Source organism: Montipora capricornis, chromosome 6, assembly GCF_036669925.1.
Source record: "Montipora capricornis isolate CH-2021 chromosome 6, ASM3666992v2, whole genome shotgun sequence".
Taxonomy (NCBI): domain Eukaryota; kingdom Metazoa; phylum Cnidaria; class Anthozoa; order Scleractinia; family Acroporidae; genus Montipora; species Montipora capricornis.
In genome coordinates this window covers 61,816,260-61,838,777 of record NC_090888.1, presented here as the reverse complement: position 1 = coordinate 61,838,777, position 22,518 = coordinate 61,816,260, and the positions used below count along the sequence as shown (strand labels likewise).

General features: G+C 39.8%; 1 protein-coding gene across 1 annotated transcript; it reads right to left on the bottom strand.

Annotated features, from left to right (window-relative positions):
• Positions 1-460: 460 nt before the first annotated feature.
• On the bottom strand, positions 461-22,515 carry LOC138052778 (PAX3- and PAX7-binding protein 1-like). The gene is made up of 11 exons (XM_068899355.1): positions 21,090-22,515; positions 16,268-16,394; positions 13,417-13,617; positions 11,725-11,924; positions 10,984-11,134; positions 9,443-9,561; positions 6,390-6,466; positions 2,932-2,998; positions 2,014-2,160; positions 1,477-1,628; positions 461-1,224 (listed from the first exon to the last, which is right to left on the bottom strand). The coding sequence occupies exons 1-11, from the start codon at positions 22,500-22,502 to the stop codon at positions 1,116-1,118; spliced, it is 2,763 nt and encodes a 920-aa protein (XP_068755456.1). The 5' UTR covers positions 22,503-22,515; the 3' UTR covers positions 461-1,115.
• Between the last annotated feature and the right edge of the window lie 3 nt (positions 22,516-22,518).

The following is a 22,518-nucleotide window of genomic DNA, read 5'->3' as shown; positions in this document are numbered from 1 at the left end:
TCTCTTTTTTTTTCTTCCCTAGTTGTACAACATACTAACAAAATTGATTGTCAGTTTTATGTTTTACAATGACTGCAAAATTCTCGCCTATCGCCTCGTGGATCCACAGCTACGTTGACAATGTTATGACGAAATTCATGATCAATAACAGGACAAACGCATGAAAAACTGACATCAGTTTGTTAATTGGCTCGGTGCAGCGCGGAGCTCCGCTATAATTAAGAAGAACGAGAGTAAAGCACCCTACGGATGACGAAGCTGTCATATTTCAGTCCACGAGGCAATCAATTTTCAGGATTCAGAAACTCTTAGGGAGAGCTGAAATTTTGCTTCCAATTGCAAGATCCTAGTATTTCCGACGTGCCCAAAGAAGGGGTCTATCCAGGTTTTAAATTTTCTCAGCCCAAGTAGAGATTTCCTGGAATCGACGGCAAAAAAAGACACCAAAAGTCAGCACTGCTTGAACAATGTCCTTTTTATTGATTTTCACTGTACAAAATTGGACATTTCTAATACCTGAATGTATCGCACGTAATTAAGATAAAGTTTGGCTTAATTTCTGCCTGAAAATGCCACAAGATCTTTTCTTCTTTTTCTCGAGTTTTCTACAACTTATCTTTTACATTTTTCTTTGCTTTTACGTTTTCTCTATGGAAGAATGGTTGCATGTAGTATTTCGTTTTAACTTAGCAAAGTAATACTGACGAGAACTTAGGCTGCCCAAAGAAGATGACACGATGACTGACAAAAATGAAAGATTGTGTGGCCAAATGAAGGTTCCAGGCACCTGGTTTCGTTCAAAAATTAAATTGCTTACTGCCTCCGAGGGTGATCCCTACCTCACGAGACGAATCAGTGTGCGAGTGGCGACCGAAGAGAAAAGGCTTTGTTCGTTCATCGCGCAAAGACATTCCGCGGTCTCCAAAGGGGAAGCGCGCTCGCAGGTTCGAGTGTTCCGTAACAGCAGCACTCTATACACTATTTTTTGTGTGTGAATAATACATTATCTCGTAATGATTTGTTGAGTGGGTTGTCAACCAGATGTGGTCAACAGACGAAGAAAGACGAAGTGACTACAGGTTGTCGAAATGTGGTTTCACAACTGCTTTGCTATGTTAAATGTCTTTAACTTGTTCCTCCATGTTGTGTTCCTTTGCCACAAGTCTTGCTTTGTCCACAGACCGCAGCTGTACTAAAAGCTGGATAACTTTCTTGATACCGTTTCTAGAAAAAGAATGAAACAATATAAACGACAAGGGGTATTCGGAAACCGAGACTGGACTTTTTTTATACTGCATAACCAGAGTTCCTGTACGAACGAAGTTTTACCGCTTTCTGAACGCGAGAACATTGGGGTAAGTCAACAACACTGCGACGTTTCCTGCGAAATTTGCGCGCGGCACGAATACAGAAATATCTCTTGCGAGTTCTTTGTTCAACACGCTTGCAATGTAAGTTGGGACCACACGGATTTACCTTGCTTTCTTTCTCTCGGCCTCAGGGCATCCTGCAGAAGAACGTTGCATACTGCCAGCTAATGTCGCGAGGTATCTTGCCAAGGCTTCCAAGGATGGCACCGTTTTCTGTTGTTGTTCACTGAACCACTGCTTGGGTAAAGTGCCAACAATCTGCAACGAAGACAAAGCGTTGTTCACCAGTGAAAATAAATCCCTTGTAACCCTTGCCAACCGGAAATTTGAGAAGAAAACAAGTATAGTTTTTACCTTCCAAGCAAAGTGGAAAGGATCGACATGAAAGACTGCAAAGCAGCCTATGAAAAATGCAAGGTCATCGGAATACCGCGTGATACGCGACGTAAAAATAAAACGAACCAATCAGAACTCAAATCAAATCCATCAAGCCGTTGCTGGACACGGGAAGACGGCAGAGAGCACGTCAACTACTCTATCTTCCCTCTGACTGGTCGAAAGCGTTGCGCGATATCATTGGCCAATGACTGCTTGTAATCAAAATGTAAAACCAATGCAATTGGGAAAACCGCTTCCAACTTACTGCTTTCGTCTTTTCCAAACTGTCATAATAAAGATGCGAATGTTGCAGAGCTAAGAGAAGATATCTATTGAGGAGGCCATCAATCGCCATTTCTTGCAGTCGGCCTGATGAGAGAAGACCTTCCCATAGGAGAATGTTGCCCATGAGCTGCAAAGAAAAAGAGATTCTTAAATTCGTCTGTTGATTGCAGTGCTTACATTTGTTCGGACTTTTTTTTTCGCAAAACACAGTAAAACGGCTTCAATTTAGACCTGTATCCGATCTGCAAATGGTTGGTGTTTTGATGGGGACCATAAACAGTAGGGCGTGTCCCAAAACATCTTTCTGACATCATTATGTGGGGCGCTGAAAAAAACTACAAGTACACAAGGCTTGCAGCAAGGTTGTAGCAAGACGACGGTTATCGTACACGGTAACCCCACAGTAAATACTGTTGGTTATCTGAAGAAAAATGACTATGCTGACCGTGCAGCGCGCATTTTTGAACATTCTTTGCTCGCAATACAAAACGCCAAATAACCACATTTAGGTTGCGTTCGATTGGCCCTATTCAGGAACCCATGACAAGGAGTGAACAAAAGCCCTTTATTCCTGTCACGGCGTTTTCACTGACCAATTTATTTTTAGATTGAATTTCCCGCGAATGAGACTCCCGCAGGAGCCCCATGACCAATCACAAGAAACTTAGTTGACGCCATAGTGTCATCGAACCGGAAATATCTTTGTTTGTTTCACTTTGCGCATTTGTGCATAACATTTCAAAGGGTCAAAGATAATCTATGGCATCTGAAACATAAGTTAATTAGGTGCAACTATAGGTGATTGAAAATGTAAAGCGCCCGTGGCAAGAATGGGAAACTTTCCCCCGTCGCCAAGCAACCAATTTCCCGGTTATTCCCGGTTGATTACGTATTTTACCTTTACACAGCTCCAGAATTGTCTTTGAAAGAACGGCAAAGCACCACACGATTTATTGTCAAGTAAGCTGGCAAAAAATCAAATGGATCAGTGTTGGTATGAGGTATTTGATAATAAAGTGAGGTACGATCCTTCGGGTAAGTGTAGTCCTGAGAAGGACTTTTAAGAAAGAAATTGGATGACGTTTCGACAACCAGAGCGGAAGCGGGGCGGTCAAGTGAATTATGTAACGTCAATGGATGGTATGAATACCCTGGCTTACTTGACTCTGAAGGCGACTTTACGCTCAGGTCGTCGAAACGTCAGTCAGTGTCATCCCGGACAATCGTACTTCACTTAATTATATGACTACTGGGTTTACAACTTTTACGATTATAAGATAAATTGACTACATGTACATCCATTTGTTACTCCAATGTGCCAAAGCAAACAAAGCTGTCGCTGGCAGATTAGTTAACGGACATCAACCACAAAAATGATAGCTACAAGGTGAAATGAATATGGGACTTTTATTGGACTGGAAAGAAGAAACAACGAGACCACAGTATTAACAAAGCATGGTGGGGACAAATGCAAATAATTTAAACCCAGAGCAAACACTTGCAATTAGTAGTCGAACGTCTGGGCCATGCTTCTCTCTTTCTGATAAGTTATTCATCAAGTGTACTGTGAAGTCTTATTATCATATGTGCCCGTACGGCCCCGAGCGTGCTTTCATTGCAAAACTATTGGGCCGGAAAAAGACGTACGGCCCTACTAGAAACACGTGATGCTCCGTGCGATGCAGTTTTAGGAGATTTCGTCGCTTTCAACAGCCAAGTTATTTACAGCCAGAAAACCAAGTGCAAACAACATATTAGATCAATTGTCTGTGCATATTTTTGTTTTTTATTTTGTCCTAACTTCATCTTCTGAGTGCTCATAATAGTGTAAAGATCCCATATGATAAAATGCTTATTGACTGAGTTTAGGTCGGGCCGGACAGGAAAATATTTGGCCCTCGGTCATGGCGCACGGTCCGTACGCCATAACCTCGGGCCAAATATTTTCCCGTCCGGTCCTCCCACTCAGTCAATAAGTACATAGTATTTGCTTCCTATTACAAATCCGGGCGAGAGAGGGGGGGGGGGGGGGGGTACTCCCAGAAAAATTGTGACCCTATTTCATACCAAAATGTACGATTTTCCCTACCCTATTTCAGACCCGACCAAAAATTGGATACGTGTACCCTGTTTCAGACCAGAAGCACATGACCTTGAAGCGTGTAACTTGCAACTCTTGACACTCTTTTCCTTGGAACAAAGCTAGGGATTTTAGGACACCAATTTTATGCGCAAATATGGGCAAAAAATAAGATCGAAGCTGCACGCTCGGGAAAATGCACGAGCTACGTTACATCCAAACAAGGAAGTTTTTAATCTCAAAAAACCCCAGCTCTGAACCAGAGTCAATTGCTTCACAGTCATAAGCTTCTGTTCAGACCTACTTTAGCTTATTACACAGTTGGAGTAACAATTTGAGAAGGGCTTTTGTTGACGGTTTTATCGCCTAATGATCACAAACCAGTCAAAATCGATACCCTATTTCAGACCAAAATGGCTAAAAAAAAGCATACCCTTTGGGGCCGTACATACCTATCGAAGCCCATATAAGGGAGTACCCCCCTCCCCCGACCTACAAATACAGTTCAACCTCGTTATTTCCAAGTTGCAAGGGGAAGAGAAAGTTGTTCAAATAAGTGGGTTTTCGAAATAGCCGGTTCAACATAAAATTCTGTACACGGATTATATCGTGACGCTAGAAAGCCTTAACTTATAAATTTCACAATAATTCATCATTTCAGTCAGAACAAAGGTGGCAACTTTAACTGCAAATCTAGAAGTGTAAAGAGGAATTCTATATCTACAGTCTTTCCCGCCAGAAATCTTCGTTTCAGAACGCTTCATAATAATAAATGTGGTTTATTTACGAGATTGGAAGATCGTGTAATTCGAATTGTGCGCAATGGACAAAGACAATTGTCACAGTGTGTTCTCATAGTACCTGAAGCTATTGAACCATCTTTTAAATTTAAACTTCGAAATAAAAGGGTAGTGTCAAGTCCATAGGAAACAAACAAATAGTTCGAATAAACGGTGAATTCGAAATACCCGACTTCGAAATATCGGGGTTCAACTGTAGTAAGGTAGTATTTAGCCAATGAAATTAAAGGAGGAATGTCTGTTTATAGTGCCCAGGTCTCTTAAAGTATGCGATTCGGCGCGAGCAAAAAATCGCTCGTGTAGCCGCGGCTTTAGGGTAGCGACATTCTTAGGTTGGGGTAAATCTTACTTAAGAAGCAGAGCTAAAATGAAAAGGAGGGGGGGGGGGGGTGCGTTTTTTGTCTGTATTCATAGATGTTGAAGTAGGGGAGAAGAACAAGGGTCCTATTAAAATCTACGTGAGTTTCTGGAGATAAGTGCCCTTTAGACCACCCTGCTAACAGAACCTTTCTTTTGCTTGCGCGATTTTGGCGTTCTCGAGAAAGACTGCATGAATCGAGTAAGATCTTTATTGAGTATGTGCTGCATGTTGCCAGGATCCAGTCTCGAACCCAAGCCTAAATATGCCAGAGCTCGCCGCCATCTTTGTTTTTCACGGTACAGCGGGTTCAGTTACAACCATCAGTTTTATCACTAAACTGATGCTCGAACTGGAAAAACCGGTTTGACAAGTCCAGAAGTTCGGGCTGCGGCGGCTTCAAAGAGTTGAAGTGATTCAGGCAGAGCCTCCTTTTCTTCGCCTCAGTAAAGAAAACGACAAAAGGAGGCTCTGCTCGCCGGGTGCCTCTTGACAAGTGCAACGTAGCTCAAGCAGACCATTAAATTTATGGAAGAACGTCCAAAATGGCACTTCAGATATTAACACGACCAATGCAGCTTCAAGCCACAAAAATGTCATGGAAAATCGGTCTACACTAATGGCCATCTGTCAAACTGACATTGGACATTTCCCAACAATTACACGACGCACTATCCCATCTTAATATGAGAAGCTTTTCGCTGTAAAACGAATGAAAACAGGCAGAATTAGAGCTTTAGTTCAACAAGCCGCGCTGATCTACCGTATTTAGGTCTCAAAACCACTTTGAAGACGGTTAGCTTTTACTTGTTTTGCTGGGTACTACTATGTCAATACTCTAAAAAAATCGATTTTTCAAGATCTTGTCTCGTTAGTCTAGTGGATATTGGAATATGCAAGGAGAACCCATCGATCCGGGTTCAACTCTTTGGCTCGCCTAATATGAATGTTCTCTACAGATTGAAATGTTTGTTTCTTTGAGGTAGATTTGAAGTCTGAAGTAGATTGTACGTCGTGTAAGTTGAATAAAAAGGGAAATGTCAGTTCTGAGGGATGGCAATGAGTGTTGACGTGAAAAATCACAGTATCTCACAATCAACAGGAAATAAATTTAGTACCTCTTTGGGTAGAGAGGAACATAGACGTCATCACTGACACACCTTCTCAGGCGAGATGTTATGGCAGCAAACAGTGACTGAAACAAAAATGAATTTTAGGACACAGTGTTTGGGAAACTTCTGGTAAAGGAATACACAAAATTGGAATAAATTATATTGTTTTAGGACATATTCCACGGTTCAATAGCAAGCTAAATGGAACCAAAGAATACAGTTTACTTAGAAATTCATCTTGTTTTGGGAACAACAGGAACAACAGAACAAGAACAGGGGTCAATTCAACAAAAAAGTTACACTTGCAATGAACAAGTTGAACCTTTGTTTTTACATGTGCACGAGAGAATGAATTCAATAGGGCGACTTTCGTATGACCTTGAAAAATAAACTTAAAAACAGAACGTAAACAAAAATGCAAAACATATAATTGGCTTATCGAACAAAAACAAACTCGCGCGAATTTTTTCATTGGCTTAGCGAACGCGGATGCAAACGTCATCTCTCCGTGGAACTTTCTGGAAGGTTTCGCTTTGACTTCATTTGAAATGCAGTAATGTGATTGGGCAATCGAATTGTTTACTGCCCATATCAGGAGTTTCCTTGGCGGGAATGAGCAGAAGCTTTTTTTCTATCTTGCCAAACATTGGTCCGTGAATCAAATTGACTCAAACACTTTTTCAAGGTCAAACGAAAGTCGCTCTAAACATCGCTACAAGTAGTTGTTACAAGACTCCGCCTTGTAATTACAGGTGTAGCGCTACACCTGTAGAATTTGGTTCGTGTACAATTCAACAAAAGTGCTACAGGAGTCTGACTTGTATCTTAACAAAAGTCCAACTTGTTAATTACAAGTACATACTACAAATCACAAGTTACTTTCAAGGTTAACGTGCAACTTGTAGCAAACGTATTTCAAAATTTCGATATATTCTCGTCGAACGAAGAGGAAGTTGAAGAACCATTGAGACACCGAGTTATTCGGCAGCCTAGAAATTTTGAGGAAAGATGGTTGTTTGACATGAAAATCCACGTGAACTTCGGGAGAAATATCGTCTCTCCGTCGAAGCATTCGAGTATTTACTTGCAGCAGAGGGCCCAATAGTTTGAACAAATAAACCTCGTGCAACTTACACATGTAGTCTACAAGCGTATTACAACGGCATCGTGACCCGGGCTACACGTGTGAATTCCACTGTAGAAAAATCTTTCATTGAATTCATGAATTTACAAGTTGGACTTTATACGCGTAATTTACACGTGTAACTTTTATATTGAATTGACTCTTGGATGAGGAACTCTGCGCAACTTGTCAGACCAACTATTATGTTTGAGAAATATCCGTTATTTCTAATTTGGGATAAGATTACCATCCAGTGACTGGACAAATTCTCCAGACACTAAAGATGAGCCTGTTTGTTTTCCTTTCATTTGCAAGTACTCCGGATTAATAAAAATATGAAAAATCTATGAAAACTCTTTACTTTATCTCTCAAACAGTATGATTGGTCAATTTATAAGGCCGTAATTGCACAGTGTGACTCATTTGACTTCCTGCATTCTCGTGTCATAACAGGACCTACCAGCCAATTAACCAATAAAACGGCAAGTCACAGGCCAACCAGCTAAGACAGTGTTGTTAGTGAACCTTAAGAGCCAGAACCTGTGGCGGCTTCCCCAAACCAGAACCCACCACCACGCTTACTCAAACCAGCTACACTCTCTTTGACAAGGAGTGGACGAGTTTCAAGGGCTCACAGCATCCAAAGGACTTGTATTATTGTTTAACAAAAGAGAGCGAGTTTCAATCGAGTGTCGTAAAACCAAAACCAAAGTAGTTACTTAGGCCAATGAAAAAGGACGGTGACAATCCAGAAAACCAATGAAAACTCGAAGTAATTACACGTAGCAGACACAAAGCGCGGGAAAATGTGCACGCGCGAGCCACGATTGGTTTTGGTTTCACTTCTGATTGGTTGAAAAAGTGGCGCGAGAACTTTGAACCAATCACTGAGTGAAGTAGACCTAATGCAACACCAAAGCAATTCACTAATTACTTTCGACAGTCAATTGACAACCGCTCCAATTTGTAGCATTACCGTTTACTTTGTTTGAGAAACAGACTTTGTTACAAGGAGGTACCGTAAAGGCGCGTGTATAGGCCGCAACTTTTTGCCTTTCTTCCGCACAACTTGGAACTCAAGTTCTAATTGACCTACAGTAATTACATGTAGTATGCAAAAACATCTAACAAAAACAGCGTTGTTGATTGCCTTTCAAATAGTTGTGGCTCCTATAAAGGGGCTGCTTGTGACTTAAAATTCGTAAATAGCGAGTCTTGCTCTCACTCAAAACTGAAAGCTGCTGTACATTTTGATAAAACCCAAAAGCTGCAGACAACACCGTAAAAACTGCTGCAGTAATCGAACAAATTCATTGGTAATACGTGCAGTATACGAACTTGAGTCTGTGTCAGGATGCTGATTCAAGAAATGGGAGTAATGACGAAAAATGTCCACACTGCTGACACGCATAATTTCCAAACCTCAACTATAAATGAAATTGGAAAAAACGCAAACCACAATATATACCAAAACCGAAAAACCGGAATTTTTAGCGCAAAATCCGAAAAACTAAGCTAAAAAAGTCCAAAGTCACTTATCTAAAACTCCATACAGTGTAGCATGGGCCTTTGAGGCTATCTAAAGAAGTTCAATACAGTACAAGGCTGCTGCCTAACCTAACGGTCGACCGGTCGCCTGGGGCGCCTTACTTGCGAGCGCGAGCGACCAAATTTCTGAATGAGTAGCCCGAATGGGCGCCTAACTTATCACAAGGTGATTCATCCTCACTTTGAATTAATTAATTCTGGGCTCTTGAAAAAATGACACGGGCTACTAACTTTAAATGTTGGAAGCCCGAAGGGCTCCGGAAAATTTTTATTAGGCAGCAGCCTTGCAGTACTTTTAATAATAATTACATGTGTCATGATTAGAAGTTGCAGAAGAGCGTCTTTAAACCAAATAAAACTCTTCAAAACATGACTCAACTGCAGCTACCTGTGTTGTTTTGTCCTGAGCATGAAAATTTGGGTAAACTTCAGCCATTCCTCTAATTAATTTTATGGCAAATGTTGTTTGTTTTGTCGAGAGAGGGTCCCACACATGCTCAAAAAGACCTGAACAAATAATAAACAGTATCAAACAATGAGTGCGTCATAAAGAGGACAGCCTGCCAGCAGTCCCTTCAGTTTAGCCACTAGTTTAACTCATGCAAACCACTGAACCCTAGCTCAGAATTAGCGTTTATCATAAGAGAGTGTACATGTACTTCTTCTTTAACTTCATGACTTGCAAAATGCCAATAATAATAGAATATTGTATGTGGCAAAAACCACTTAAAACCAAAGGAAAACATGAAAGACGTACAACAAAGTCAAAGAAATGGCTGGAGTGACAATGGAGGGACAAGAAAAGGACAAGATTGAAGTGTCTAGTCATTCTAGCACTGAAGCACTAATTGGGGACACTGTAAATTGAAATTAACAATTAAAACAAATCAAGTCAAATGTTGGTTTTTGAGGAGAGGGGAAACCGGAGTACCCGGAGAAAACCTCTCGGTGCAGAGTAGAGAACCAACAAACTCAACCCACATATGACACAGAGTCTGGGAGTCGAACCCGGGCCACATTGGTGGGAGACGTGTGCTCTAACCACTGTGCCATCCCTGCAGAACATTGCATTTCGGTGATGTTGAAAAAAGTCTGCCTGATGATTTTCCTGTTTGTCACGTGAGAATTCACATGGATAACAGACATTATTTTTTTGCTCAGTGTCATCTTGTTTATGAATGTATCGATAAGTTTATTGGTAAAGGAACTTTAATTTACCATTTCCAAATTTAAAACTCATGATCAATTTGGGAGCTTAAGTACGCAATGTTTTTGAGTCAAGGATGGCAACTGGAAATGAACAATTTGCATGCCAGGACAGTAGTGTCTCCCAGATTTTTAACCTAATCATCTCTATTGAAGGAAAGATGCTTAGAAAATAAAAGTTGGTAGTGACAAGACAAGTTAAAATGGAAAACAGCTCACTTCTGGTTGCCAACTGCAGCTAAAAAACATTGCATGCTTAAACTCCCTAATCATTTGAAATATATAACTTCACACTTAACAATAATAGTTCATGATTATTCCAAGATGTTCAAAATGCAAATTGTGCTACAAAAGGAAAGGAAAGGAATATAACTTTATTTAAGCGTCAAGTCGATCTAGCACGTGATCACTAATTGGGGACTCTGTAAACTGAAATTGACAATTAACGCAAATCAAGTCAAATGTTGGTTTTTGAGGAGAGGGAGAAAACCGGACTACCCCTGGAAAAACCTCTCAGTGCAGAGTAGAGAACCAACAAACTCAACCCACATATGACGCCGAGTCCGGCAATCAAGCCCAGGCCACATTGGTGGGAGGCGAGTGCTCTCACCACTGTGCCATCCCTACACCCCCTGATCCAGGACTTTAAACTGACTTCCTGAGTTCTATATCATTATTCAATTATATTCTACTCTTGTTACTTTGAGCAAAAACAATAAATACCTGTTAGCTTTGGAATAACTGATTTCTCCAGCAAGCTTGGAATAAGTTTTACATCAGGATCATCAACATCAATGTCATAAGGGTCATCTCCACAGCCAAACAGCACAAGACTTTTATACCAACGAAATTCTTCAATCTCTAAGCACTTGGCCTAAAAGGGAAATTCCAAAAATAAGTTGAATGTGAACCAATCCAGACTCAACTAAAAACGTTTTGGAATGCTGAGTGACCGCAAAACAGGTTGAAGAACTTCAGTTGATTTTAAAATTTAAAAAGTTCATTTCATGCATTTTAATGATATCATTGCTTTTCATTTCAAAGAAAAGAACACCTGTAAATTGAAGTTTCCTTTTGATAAAAGCTTCTTATTCCAAAACAAAATAAATAAATGAAAAAGTCAAAAAGAATTGAACCAAAATAAGGAATTAAAGGAAACTATTTGGCTGAAAAAAAAAAAAAACAATAATAACTAGACTCGGTGCCAAAAGGTTAATTTACGGCCTTTTGAAAGAGTTATAGAAAGCAGTTTAAACTTTCACATCTACGAATATCCAAATCATGCTTACAGAAAGAACAGTGCTTGCTTATCAGAATTATTAATGCAGGTATAGTATAAACCTTCTTTTGTGAAACTACGTGTACGACGGCATGGTGTTCATCAGCAGAACACGACATGATCCTGCCAAGTTCACTGCCACTTCCTTTTGTTCACAATGTTCATAACAAAGGTATCAATTGTACCTCAAATGGATTCCAGTCCAATAGTTGCAGTCTAATAAATGGAGCGAACAGTTTAGGAAGACAAAGAGAAATGTAAGCATTCCTATAACAGTCTTCATGTTTGTTCTTCCACTCTTCGAATCTTGACTTAATTGAGTCAATAGAACTGAAGTCTTCCACAACGTCTTCAAATATTGCTTTCTCTTCTGACAGAATTTTCTCTGTTGGGAACAAAAAAGGCGTAAAACGTTATGTTAAACACCACAGCTCACACATTGAATAAAATTGCACATGTGATACAAAATCATAACCAGACAAGAAGACCCTTCTGTTACGCATGTGGCAATCATGTAATTGGTGCAAATGCTAACCAGAGTAAAACAACCTGAAGCTTTCTAGAAATCAAGAACTTTGTGGACAACAGGACTTTTGTGTGACCAATTACCCCCACAGATTTTGAGGCAAACGAATTCCCATACTAGGTAGCCAAGAATTCAGTTTCAGTCTGCTACGAATGACTGAGTTAATAATGGAAAAGAACTGTTGCTAAATTCCCATTCAGAAATGGATAACACAATAATATTTGTGGTGAAATCCATCTTTGGGTCTCATGTTTGACTGGATATTTGAAGACACGCATTTGAAAACCTACATGTACTGAAGATCTAGATTTCCTAACCAATTACATCTTCTTGGACCCAAAGATAATGTATAATAACATTATGGTTCAAAAATTTTCAAACTTGGTCATTTTGACTTATTCTTAATGTCATTTTTCTTGGCCTGTACATACATGTACAATAACCACACCTTGTTTATTAACTGTAATTATTGATGATCCTCTTGCAAAATTCAATACAAATTAGTTGTATCCATGTATGTAGAAGGGTGCCTTCATTCCCATCCTAAATATTGCAGTAGGTTGATAATGGATAACAATGCATAAAACAACAAACCTAGTCACTGCTTACGAGCCTAGAAGGCTCATCAGGCCGGTGCTTATCTCCGGTTTCCGTAGCATGAAGCGACTAGGAGTATTTCTACTCCCCCCTGGATGGGATGCTAGTCCATCGCAGGGTTACCCCCAGCATTACGCCGGTACCCATTTATACACTTGGGTGAAGAGAGGCACCGTGAGAGTAAAGTGTCTTGCCCAAGAACACAACACAATGTCCTCGGCCAGGCCCTGAACCCGGACCACTTGATCTGGTGTCGAACACTCTAACCATGAGGCCACCACGCCTCCCACAAACCTAACAGATCATATAATGATAATAGTTCTTTATATTCTGTGAAGAGAACAGCCTAAGAGGAAATGGTACTCAAACTCTGCAGCCATAAACACTACAGCACCTGGAGCTTAGAAACTAAGCATCTTCTACATTGTAGAGGATTAGGGTGGTCCCAACGACTGCCAAGGCCTGCATTGCTCCCAACGAAATCAATCCCCAATCCCAAGATCTTTAATAATAATAATAATAATAATAATAATAATAATAATACTTATACAGGGGTTTGAGCGTATACTGCCACCTGTTTGTCAGAAATTTGCCTCTCACCGCCGGCTACTCTCGCCTTGGTTTTCATTCAAACCCTTCTAAAAGACGAGTGACCACCGCTTACGTTGATTAGCCCAGGTATCTACTTCAAAAGTTATTGACAGAAACCCCTGTTATACTAGCAATAAAAACAACAATAGTAGTATAATCATACTAGTTTCAGCTCTGAATTTAATAGAATCTGTTTCAGTTTCCTCATCGTCTGTTGACTGTCCTTCATGATGACTTTCGGTTTGTGTGCCTTTCTTCTCTTTTTCTCTGTGTTTTCTACGCCTTGCCCTTCTTCCCTCACGCTCAGCCACTCGTCTCAACTTGGCCTGATCAGCTGGTTTCACAGAATTCTGTCCTTGCTTTCCTGCAAGGAATTAAAGTAATGGTACAGAAAGGCACTCATAAACAGCAGCAACTAATCAATCATGTTTTGGATTACATTAATTTTGAAAAGGGCCTATCAACACAGGTCTTTTGAAAATAATCTTTGCCACACTTTCCAAACAAGGTATTAAACACACTCACTTCATAGGCTACTTGACAGGAAATGGTATATGTACCGGTAAGTGTAAAGAAGATAGTATAACAATGTTAAATGGTTATAGATGATAAATTATCTGTGGTTTCGTAGGTTCGTGGTTTCATGGGTTTGGTGCTTTCACTGGTTTCATACATGTAGGTTATGTGATTCACAAGTTTCCTGGTTTTATCAAGGCTGCTGCCTAAGAAAATTTTAAAGGGGCCCTCAGAGCTAAACGCTGAGAACTTAGGAGCCCAACCTAAGAAGTGAAAGGTGTTGCTGTGAAAAATTAAGGAGCCCAGAGCTATTCTTTGGGAGCCCCAGGGTACCGGGCTCCTGTTAGGCAACAGCCTTGTTTATGGTTTCACTCATAGGTTTTGCATGGTTTCACTGGTCTCCTTGTGTCATAGGTTTTGTGGTTTCACAAGTTTTCTGGTTTTATGGGTTTCATAGTTGCGTGGGTCTAGTGGTTAAGTTGGTTAGTTGGGGGTTTGGCAGTTTTACAGGTTTTGTGGCTTGAAGCATGTGCTTCGTTGTTTCATGGGTTTTGTGGTTTCATAGGTTTTGTGGTTGAATAGGTCTCATGTTTTAGCAGGTGTCATGCTTTCCCAGGTTTCATGGTTTCATAGCTTTCTCCCGTTTTTTCTGAACATCTCACCGACGGGTTGAAAGTACTGAAAGTGTCATTTTACAGTGCAGTGGCATTGAGCAGTCAGCAGTTTGTCATTGCTTGTAAGAATGAAATCACTATTGTAGCATCAAAGATAGAGCTCAGTTCAAACTTCCACTAGCTTTTGATGAAACCCTTGAAACCACAAAAGCAGTGACCACAAACCCTGTGAAACCACAAAACTCATGAAACCACAAACCCATACACATACTATTTGAAATGGGTGCTGAGACTTAATAAATACTGTTTATCAGCAATATTTGTAGGCAATCATACACCGGACAGTTGCCATACACCTCTTTCAACTGTCCACTTGACCTGAAAATAACACCGAGATTTTTTTTGTGTGTTTTGAATTTTAATGTTAACTACTTTCGCGATTTTAAAGGTGTTAAACTATTACAAAAAACACCCAGGAACCTAGTCATGTAAAACAAGCCTTCATATGGTGAATTTTGCCTTTCTGCCACATGTGATTGCTCAATGATCAATCCACACAGCGAGCAAATTGAATGTCTAAATAAATGCAGCACAAGTTCTGAGTTTGCTTGACTGTTTTTCGGTAATATCTCATGATGTCAAGCATTTCCTTCTATTGTGCGCTTGTCAAATTAAAGTTAAAACTTTTGATTCTTAATTGATTAATTAAATAGGGGATACAGAATAAACGAGATTACCTAGCATGGTTTGAAATGAGAGCTACATGTAAAGATATATTATATATTATTCTAATCTTGAACACACAAGCAAGGCTGAATTTCTCAAACACTGAAATTCAAACTTTCATTGTCAGATTTACATACTCTGCTTAGAGGAAAACACACGCAAGCCTTATGTAATGGATGTGGCAATTTTTACTCATTTCAAATTACACGCAGACTGCGTAATTTCATGCATGATGCGTGTGTAATAGTTTGTGTAAAATTCTATGTGCGCATATTTTGCACGTAAATCCACCATGTTGCATGCATTTTACGCACATGTAGATACTGCTATTCCTGTGGCCTGTACTGTATGCAAGAAGGTATCCCCAGCTATATGTGTTCTCAAATGTGTGCGACCCTCTATTCCGAAGGAAACTGCCCTTCAAATTTATAATGCTCTGATTGTGCCATATTTCAATTACTGAAGCCCGGTTTGGGTTTGTTTGAGTGGCTAAGTGAGCAACAAGCTCCAAAAATTGCAGAATTGAGCAGCTACAGTAATTACAAAATTGCCTTTTCATACGAACTTGAACCATCTCCTAACCACCCTTAACTGGGAGAGGATATCAACTCAACGAAAGAGACGGGAAGCCTTAATGATGTATGAGACAATGAATAGACATGCCCCGCATTATCTTCAACGACTTTTCACTCAGTATTACTCTAATGACAACCTGAAAAACTCTGGGGGAAAACTGGCTTTGCCAAAATTGAGAACTAATTATTTAAAGTGAAGCTTCTCCTACAGCGGGGCTTAAAAAATGTCGGATCTGTTGATAAATTTACATGTAAGCAAAACCTGAAACAGGTATCCTGCATATTGGATTCCCACACAGCAATCATGTAAAGCAGTTGTAAATAGTTATAGTTTTTAACTTGTAAAGCTTAACTGATGATTTCAGTCTCCTTACTACAGCTGTAACTTGCAATTGTGTACCCCCTCCCCAAGTGAAACCACCTCCCACCCCTCTTCCCAAGTGAAAAGAAGGAGAATCGGTATGGAATTTAACTCAAAAAGCCATACGTTTCAATTAGTAAATAAAGAAAAATCTGTCTCCTCAAGGCAGACTTGTGTAAATCCATAAGTTGTCATTGTCAATAATCTAAACACATTACTGACCAGTTTGAGCATTTAAGTAGTCTTGTGCCTGATCCTTGACATCCAGCTGTCTTCTCTGTACTAAATTAGTGGCTCTATTCTTCAATAATGCATGCATTGACCTCTCAAGCTCATCAATTTCTGGAACCTGAATTTAAGAATACATGGAGGAAGAGAAAAATTGTAACCAGGACAGCTCTTTGTCACAAAAAGTGACACTTGCTGATACATGTTACTCATTTTTCAATTCATATAACCCAACAGTCAATCAACACTGGCTTCCCTACGTGTTGCTCTGCAAACTCATTCTTTGGTTCTACTTTAGTGACCAGCAACAAAACACACAGTCATAATAATCTTTTGAAGTTTAAATAATGCTCAACATAACACAATCTCATTTATGCTGTCAGTCCATTCACAGGGACATAAGTTTATGGGTTTGAAACAGACAAACCATGTCACTATATTTACTTAGTATGGATTGTTGGTCAGTGACAAGTCTATCATACGTGGATTGTGCTCTCGCTTCACTCGACTCATGGTTAGCTGCTCAGTACTGCTGCTTATTTTTTTTCCTCAAATCCTACTCTCATTCCTCTAAGAGTGTCATGTGATATGCAAATCCATGCCACTGTGACCTGGGGTGGCACCCTGCATGGGTCACATGCCTTGTTCACACTACTTCCCATTGGTCTCTTTTCTATTATTTTTATTTGTTATTGTTGTTATTGGACCAATAAAATTTGTTTGACATAAACTTCAGAGTGATGGGTACCAAGGTTGACCAATGGATAAATTTGCCAGCCCTGCCCGGCACGCCAATGGACACTTACCCTCCATACTGGTGACAAGTGAAGAAGTCCTACAGTTGTAAGCCCTTTATACCATATGGGGTATCATACAGACAAGTAAAACTTTCTGGCATTACACTGAATAAAACCTATATTGTACCGTCCAGTTATGCTCTTGAACCCTGGCAGGGCTCGAGACTTTTTTAGATCACTAGCCTAGTGGCTAGTATCAGGTCTGATTTCACTAGCCAAATCTAAATTTGCACTAGCCAGTCTTGTCATGCACAGTTTCACTCATTTGTAAAAACTAGCACGAAAAATATTCCACATTTGCAAACACAACTTGCACTTTTAGCAAATATTCTCATATTCTCATATCCATCCTTGCAACAGTGGCACAAATATACTGGAGTGTACAGCTTCCTGTATTTTTCTCACAAAGGCAAAGTTTTCGTGGCCTTGAGGCCAATTCCCACAGAACCGTTGCCAAAACTTTGCAACTCACAAATTCACCGGAGTGCTCATTTGGAGGTCTGTGGAAAAGCTGTTTCTTTGATTAGAGCTTTTTGCGATTGAAATTTTAACCTGAAAGCGCCATTCTATGCATGAAGTACAAATGAAGTGGAATGTGGGAAAATAATTTCTTAAATTAGATATAAAGGAAACTCAAAAGGACAGACTTGCCCTTATATAAGATTTTCTTTTTATTAGTTTCAAACAGCAATTTGCGCGTTTTATGCTGGAATGGTCTTCAGAGTCAATTAATATTTGGCGGCCACAGTGCTCGCGAGCAAGTTTTCTCTATTTTCATGCGAGATTCACCATTCCTAGTAAACGAGATGAGTCGCTCCATATTATCTCTTTCTTTTTTTTAACTTGAAATAACTTATATTTGGATTCAATTTCTAAACAAGTACGTGACCTCTTTCCATATACACGTAACAACGTCACAGTTTACATTGGCTCAATCGCAAACACTGTCACTTTTTGCGTGTGTTTGCGATCCTGCTTTCCATATGCGTGATTGCTTTATGCAACTTGATCTTGTGACATAGTAAGATAAGGGCGCAAAAATAAAAGCAGAAGTTTTCGCATAGTGTTCAACTTCTTCTTATGTTGGAGTTGTTGCGAGGAAGAAAGCCAGCAGAGAGGAAGTGTTAAGAGACGTCACCGATTCTGGGTCCGATACATTTTCGAGGAGCAGCAACGGCTGCAGCATAGCCAGTATCAAATTATACTGTAGGAACTGGCTCTTTGTGATCAAGAACTTTACTACAGGTATACATGTATTTGGCGGGGTATTGCCTTACAATATTCATTACATTCACACTGTTTTGAGGAGTATCCTCATTGTCACAATCGTACTTGGATTCCATTTTCATTACTTATACTTGCTCTAATTCGTCAAAACGTATCAGGTGGACAAAAATATTGTCGATTGATTGCAAACAATCGGAAACAGCTTACGATTGTGTTTCCATATCATTGTTTCCTCGCTTTTGCATTGGTACTTGTCACCAACAACACGTAACGAACAATAGAAAATTTTCTCTCTCTTGCATCTTGTTGGTGATCATCAGCGATTATCGGCGACTGGTCACTCGGGGATGAACGTAAAAGGTGTTTCCATTTACGCAAACTGTAAATGTGATCAAGTTCTCGGAAGGTGCTTGCGATTGTTTGCAACGGAGTTTTGCGCATATGGAAACAGCAGCCGAAAAGTGACTTCACACGTGATTAATCATTCGTAACATGGCGTGGGGAAAATGTAATCCGCGTTGGTTTTCTCTTCAGTTTTTTTTTTAACTTGTCATTTTCTATCGCAGTTAATTCCATAGAATCCTTTAGCAGTTTCACTTGCCTTTGGCTAGTTGGCTATTGTTAGTGTCGAGCCCTGCCTGGCTAGATCGTAAACATTCTAACTTTGCTGGTCTTTTTCAGCATGATGCCTGGTCTAATATCAGCTTGAATGAAATCTATCAGAGACACTGTTAAGACCTAGCAACATTGCAACAGTTACTATTCCAGCAATGTTGGCCAACATTGTTTGGATACCGTGTTGGAGCATTCAGGATCTCATTTTGGATGGCATTGAGACAACAGTTTTAGTTTGCCAAGTGTTGGCCAACATTGGCCAACATAGGCCAACATAATTGCATCCACACATCCAAAATCTAATATTGGGCAAAATCTCAAAATTCAATGATGGTCAACAATGTGGCAGTGTTTGATAAGGGTTAAAAGAATCTATGTTCCAGTGTTCAACACTAATGCTTGCCCGATTGCCCAGGGCTAGCGAAATATATCTGTGGGCAAGTAAAACAACTCTAAGACTTACCCAATCAGGCCATCAAAATTTTTGTTCAACTAATATTTTGTGGAATGATGTAATTTGTAACGAAGAAAGTGACTAGTAATAGGACATACCGTATTTACCCGTGTATAAGTCGACCTTTTATGGTCTCAAAAGAAGCTCCAAAAATCGCCCTCGACTTATACACGGGTCAAAGATTTAGAGCCAAGTTCCAGCTAGGTAATTTATTCAAAATTAACATAATAATGTTGTCTTGGGCATAACGAACACAGTGAACAAAAGACTTCAAAATGAATGTAAGCAATTTCAGTTGAAATGAAAAAGGATTTGTTCAACTCTAAATGCTGAAGATACTCACAAACACAAATATGAAATAGACACTGGAAATTTTCGTTTTCCAAAGGCGGAAAGCTCTAAAAGGCATTTCTGTTTCTTCAAATAAAACGCAATCGTTCAACGGCTTAGTAACCTGGCGCAATACCTCCTGTTGCCATGCAAGCATCGGGTAACTATTTGGTGTAGGCACTCATATGGTGGTCCGGTGTAGACCATGTAGTTACCAAGCACGGTCACTAGTGTTGCCTGAAAATGCTGGTTGGTAATGAGGTGGTTTTTTTCTTTGTACAACCCTGGCTGATTTAAATGCTTTTGCAAACTTCGTACTGTTTGGTTTATGAGCTTTGTTTTCTTTGTCATGTGAGAATTATAAGTCAAGGACAAATTAAACTTTCCACATTTTGCATCGTTTGCAAGTTATTTCAAAGATTGACTCCTGCTTCTGTGATGTTGTGCTTATTCTCTAAAGCCCTGTATCCCTGAACAATGAAACAGGTTACTTTGAGGTTTACATGTTCGATTTTCTGAGAACTTTTTCAAAACTCAAGGACAAAATGCCCGCATATACAAAACTATTAAGCGCTTGAGGCCCTGATTTTTTGTGTATCCACACTTCCAGAAATCAAAGAAAACATGATTAGTATCCTATGAACATTTCACAAAGAAATTAAGAAATTGCTTTTTTTGCCATCAAAAATGGGGGTCGACTTATACACGGGTAAATAAGGTAGTCACTGCAAACACTATTAAAAACTGAACGTTACATCTTTTTGCTGTCATTAATTTCTCCATTAAAAATATAACATGTTCTTAGCTGCTATCTTTCTCCATGCAAAAGGAATGTTTGTTACAATTGAACCCAGTTTTCACACCACCAAATACGATACTTTGATATGAAACAATCCATAGTTACTACGAACAATCGCACAAGAAAATTCTACCTTTTGTCACGCAATTTCAAGCAGCTTTGAAAGGCTTAAAGAACATACTATTCGGGACAAATTAAATAGCATTTAATTCAAAACCACCCTAATCTCCGAGAGATATTTAAGGAATAAGGAATCTCCCTTGATCTCTTATAGAAAAGGAAAATCGCTTAAAGATAAATTATGCTTTTTCAAGCAAAACTGTGAGGGCTACTAGAACACCATGCAGCAGCAGTCACGCTGGTCTGTCAAACCCATTTTACACACATTTTACACAAATTTGACATTTTTACAACCCTCCTTTGAGTTTTAATGGGTAACAGGTCTTTAGAAGGTGGGAAACCAAAAAAACAAAACTGGATGCCAAAAGGGCAAATTAGTAATAAAGTAAGTGTCGAACACTGTGCTCCCAAACATCTACTCCCAAAAGTGTCCAGAACCATACCCTACACTGTACATGTACTTGTATCACCCACCTTGTTATTAAGGCATTCAATCAAGTCCCTAACATACCCCTTCATCTCTTGAAAGAAGCTGAATCTCTGCTCAGCATTTCGTCCTTGGCGCTCTAACTTTTTTATATTCCCTTGGGCAGTTTCCAACTGAGACGTAGCTTTTTCCATCTCCATTTCATGCCCACGGTGTACTTCTTTTAGAGAAGCAAGCTGTTGTTTCATCTTATCAGATATCATATCCACTGTTACTACATGACGAGCTTGCACTGAATTATATGTCATGGCAGGCCCATACATTTGATTGCCATTAGCCTGGAGCTCAGAATACCCCATTCCATACAAATATGGCTGCTCTTGTTGAAAATGCAAGGCAGAGGGAGTGTCTTCGGTATATCCTTGTTGATATAGAGTGTTTGTGACATCAGTAGCCTGCAAACCTTCAGGCTGCGTAATGGGTACGGCAACTCCTTTCACTCCTTTTCGAATTTGTTCATCTTCCCAAAGTTTTAACTCCTCATCCTCTGCCTCTTCATTGTCTGACTTTTCCTCTAATTCTTGGTTCGAAAGAGCTGCCTCCATTTCTCGTCGTCTGTCCAAAGCAGGAAAAGCTCCTCGTTTCCTTGCTACAGAAAATCTAATTACCCCTTCCTCATCCTCTTCGTCACTGATGTCATTTTCATCCTCTCTCACCAGCCGGCCTTGGGTAGCAAACTGACCTTCATATCTCTTTGTATCATCTAAAGGTATGAACTCTTGTTCAGTTTGTCTTGCCATTTCACGCCTCTTACGAGCAGCATGAATGGTTGCAGCATCTGGTATACTGATATCTGAAATTACTGTTTTAACGTTTGAATTTGTAATTTGTTCTTTTTTAATGGATCCTGAACCTACAGAATCGGTATCATCTTTTTCCTCAACCTCATCATCGTCATCAGCTGCCATCTGGCTCAGTTCAGCTCGCAGTGCAGCGAGTTTTTCGTCAGTATCATCTTGTCTCTGATCGTGGTTTACATTTTCATCAATTTTCTTATCGTCGATTTTATCTTTCTTCTTACGTTCCAGCTCAATTTTCTTTGCCAGGCGACGGCTTTCCTTCGATTTTTTAACCTTAAAAACTTCACTCTCATCTTCGATTTCATCGTCGAAGCTTAGCAGTGAGTTTGAAGAAGTAACCGCCTTGATCTTTGACTTGGCCTTTTCCTTCGGCTTGGAAATTTCATCGTCGATTGAAAAACTCAGAAGCGGATTCGAAGAGGTGACAGCAACGCCTTTATTGTTGGATTTTTCCAAACGCGATGGTTTTAAATTGTCGAAGACACTTTCTGCATTTGCAAGGACATTCTCGGACTCACCATTGTTTTCATTTTCGTCGTCTTCATCGACGATTTTCTTGCGAAAATTTCGTCTCGAATGCTTCTTGAACATGGTCGCCATGATTTCAAATACATGG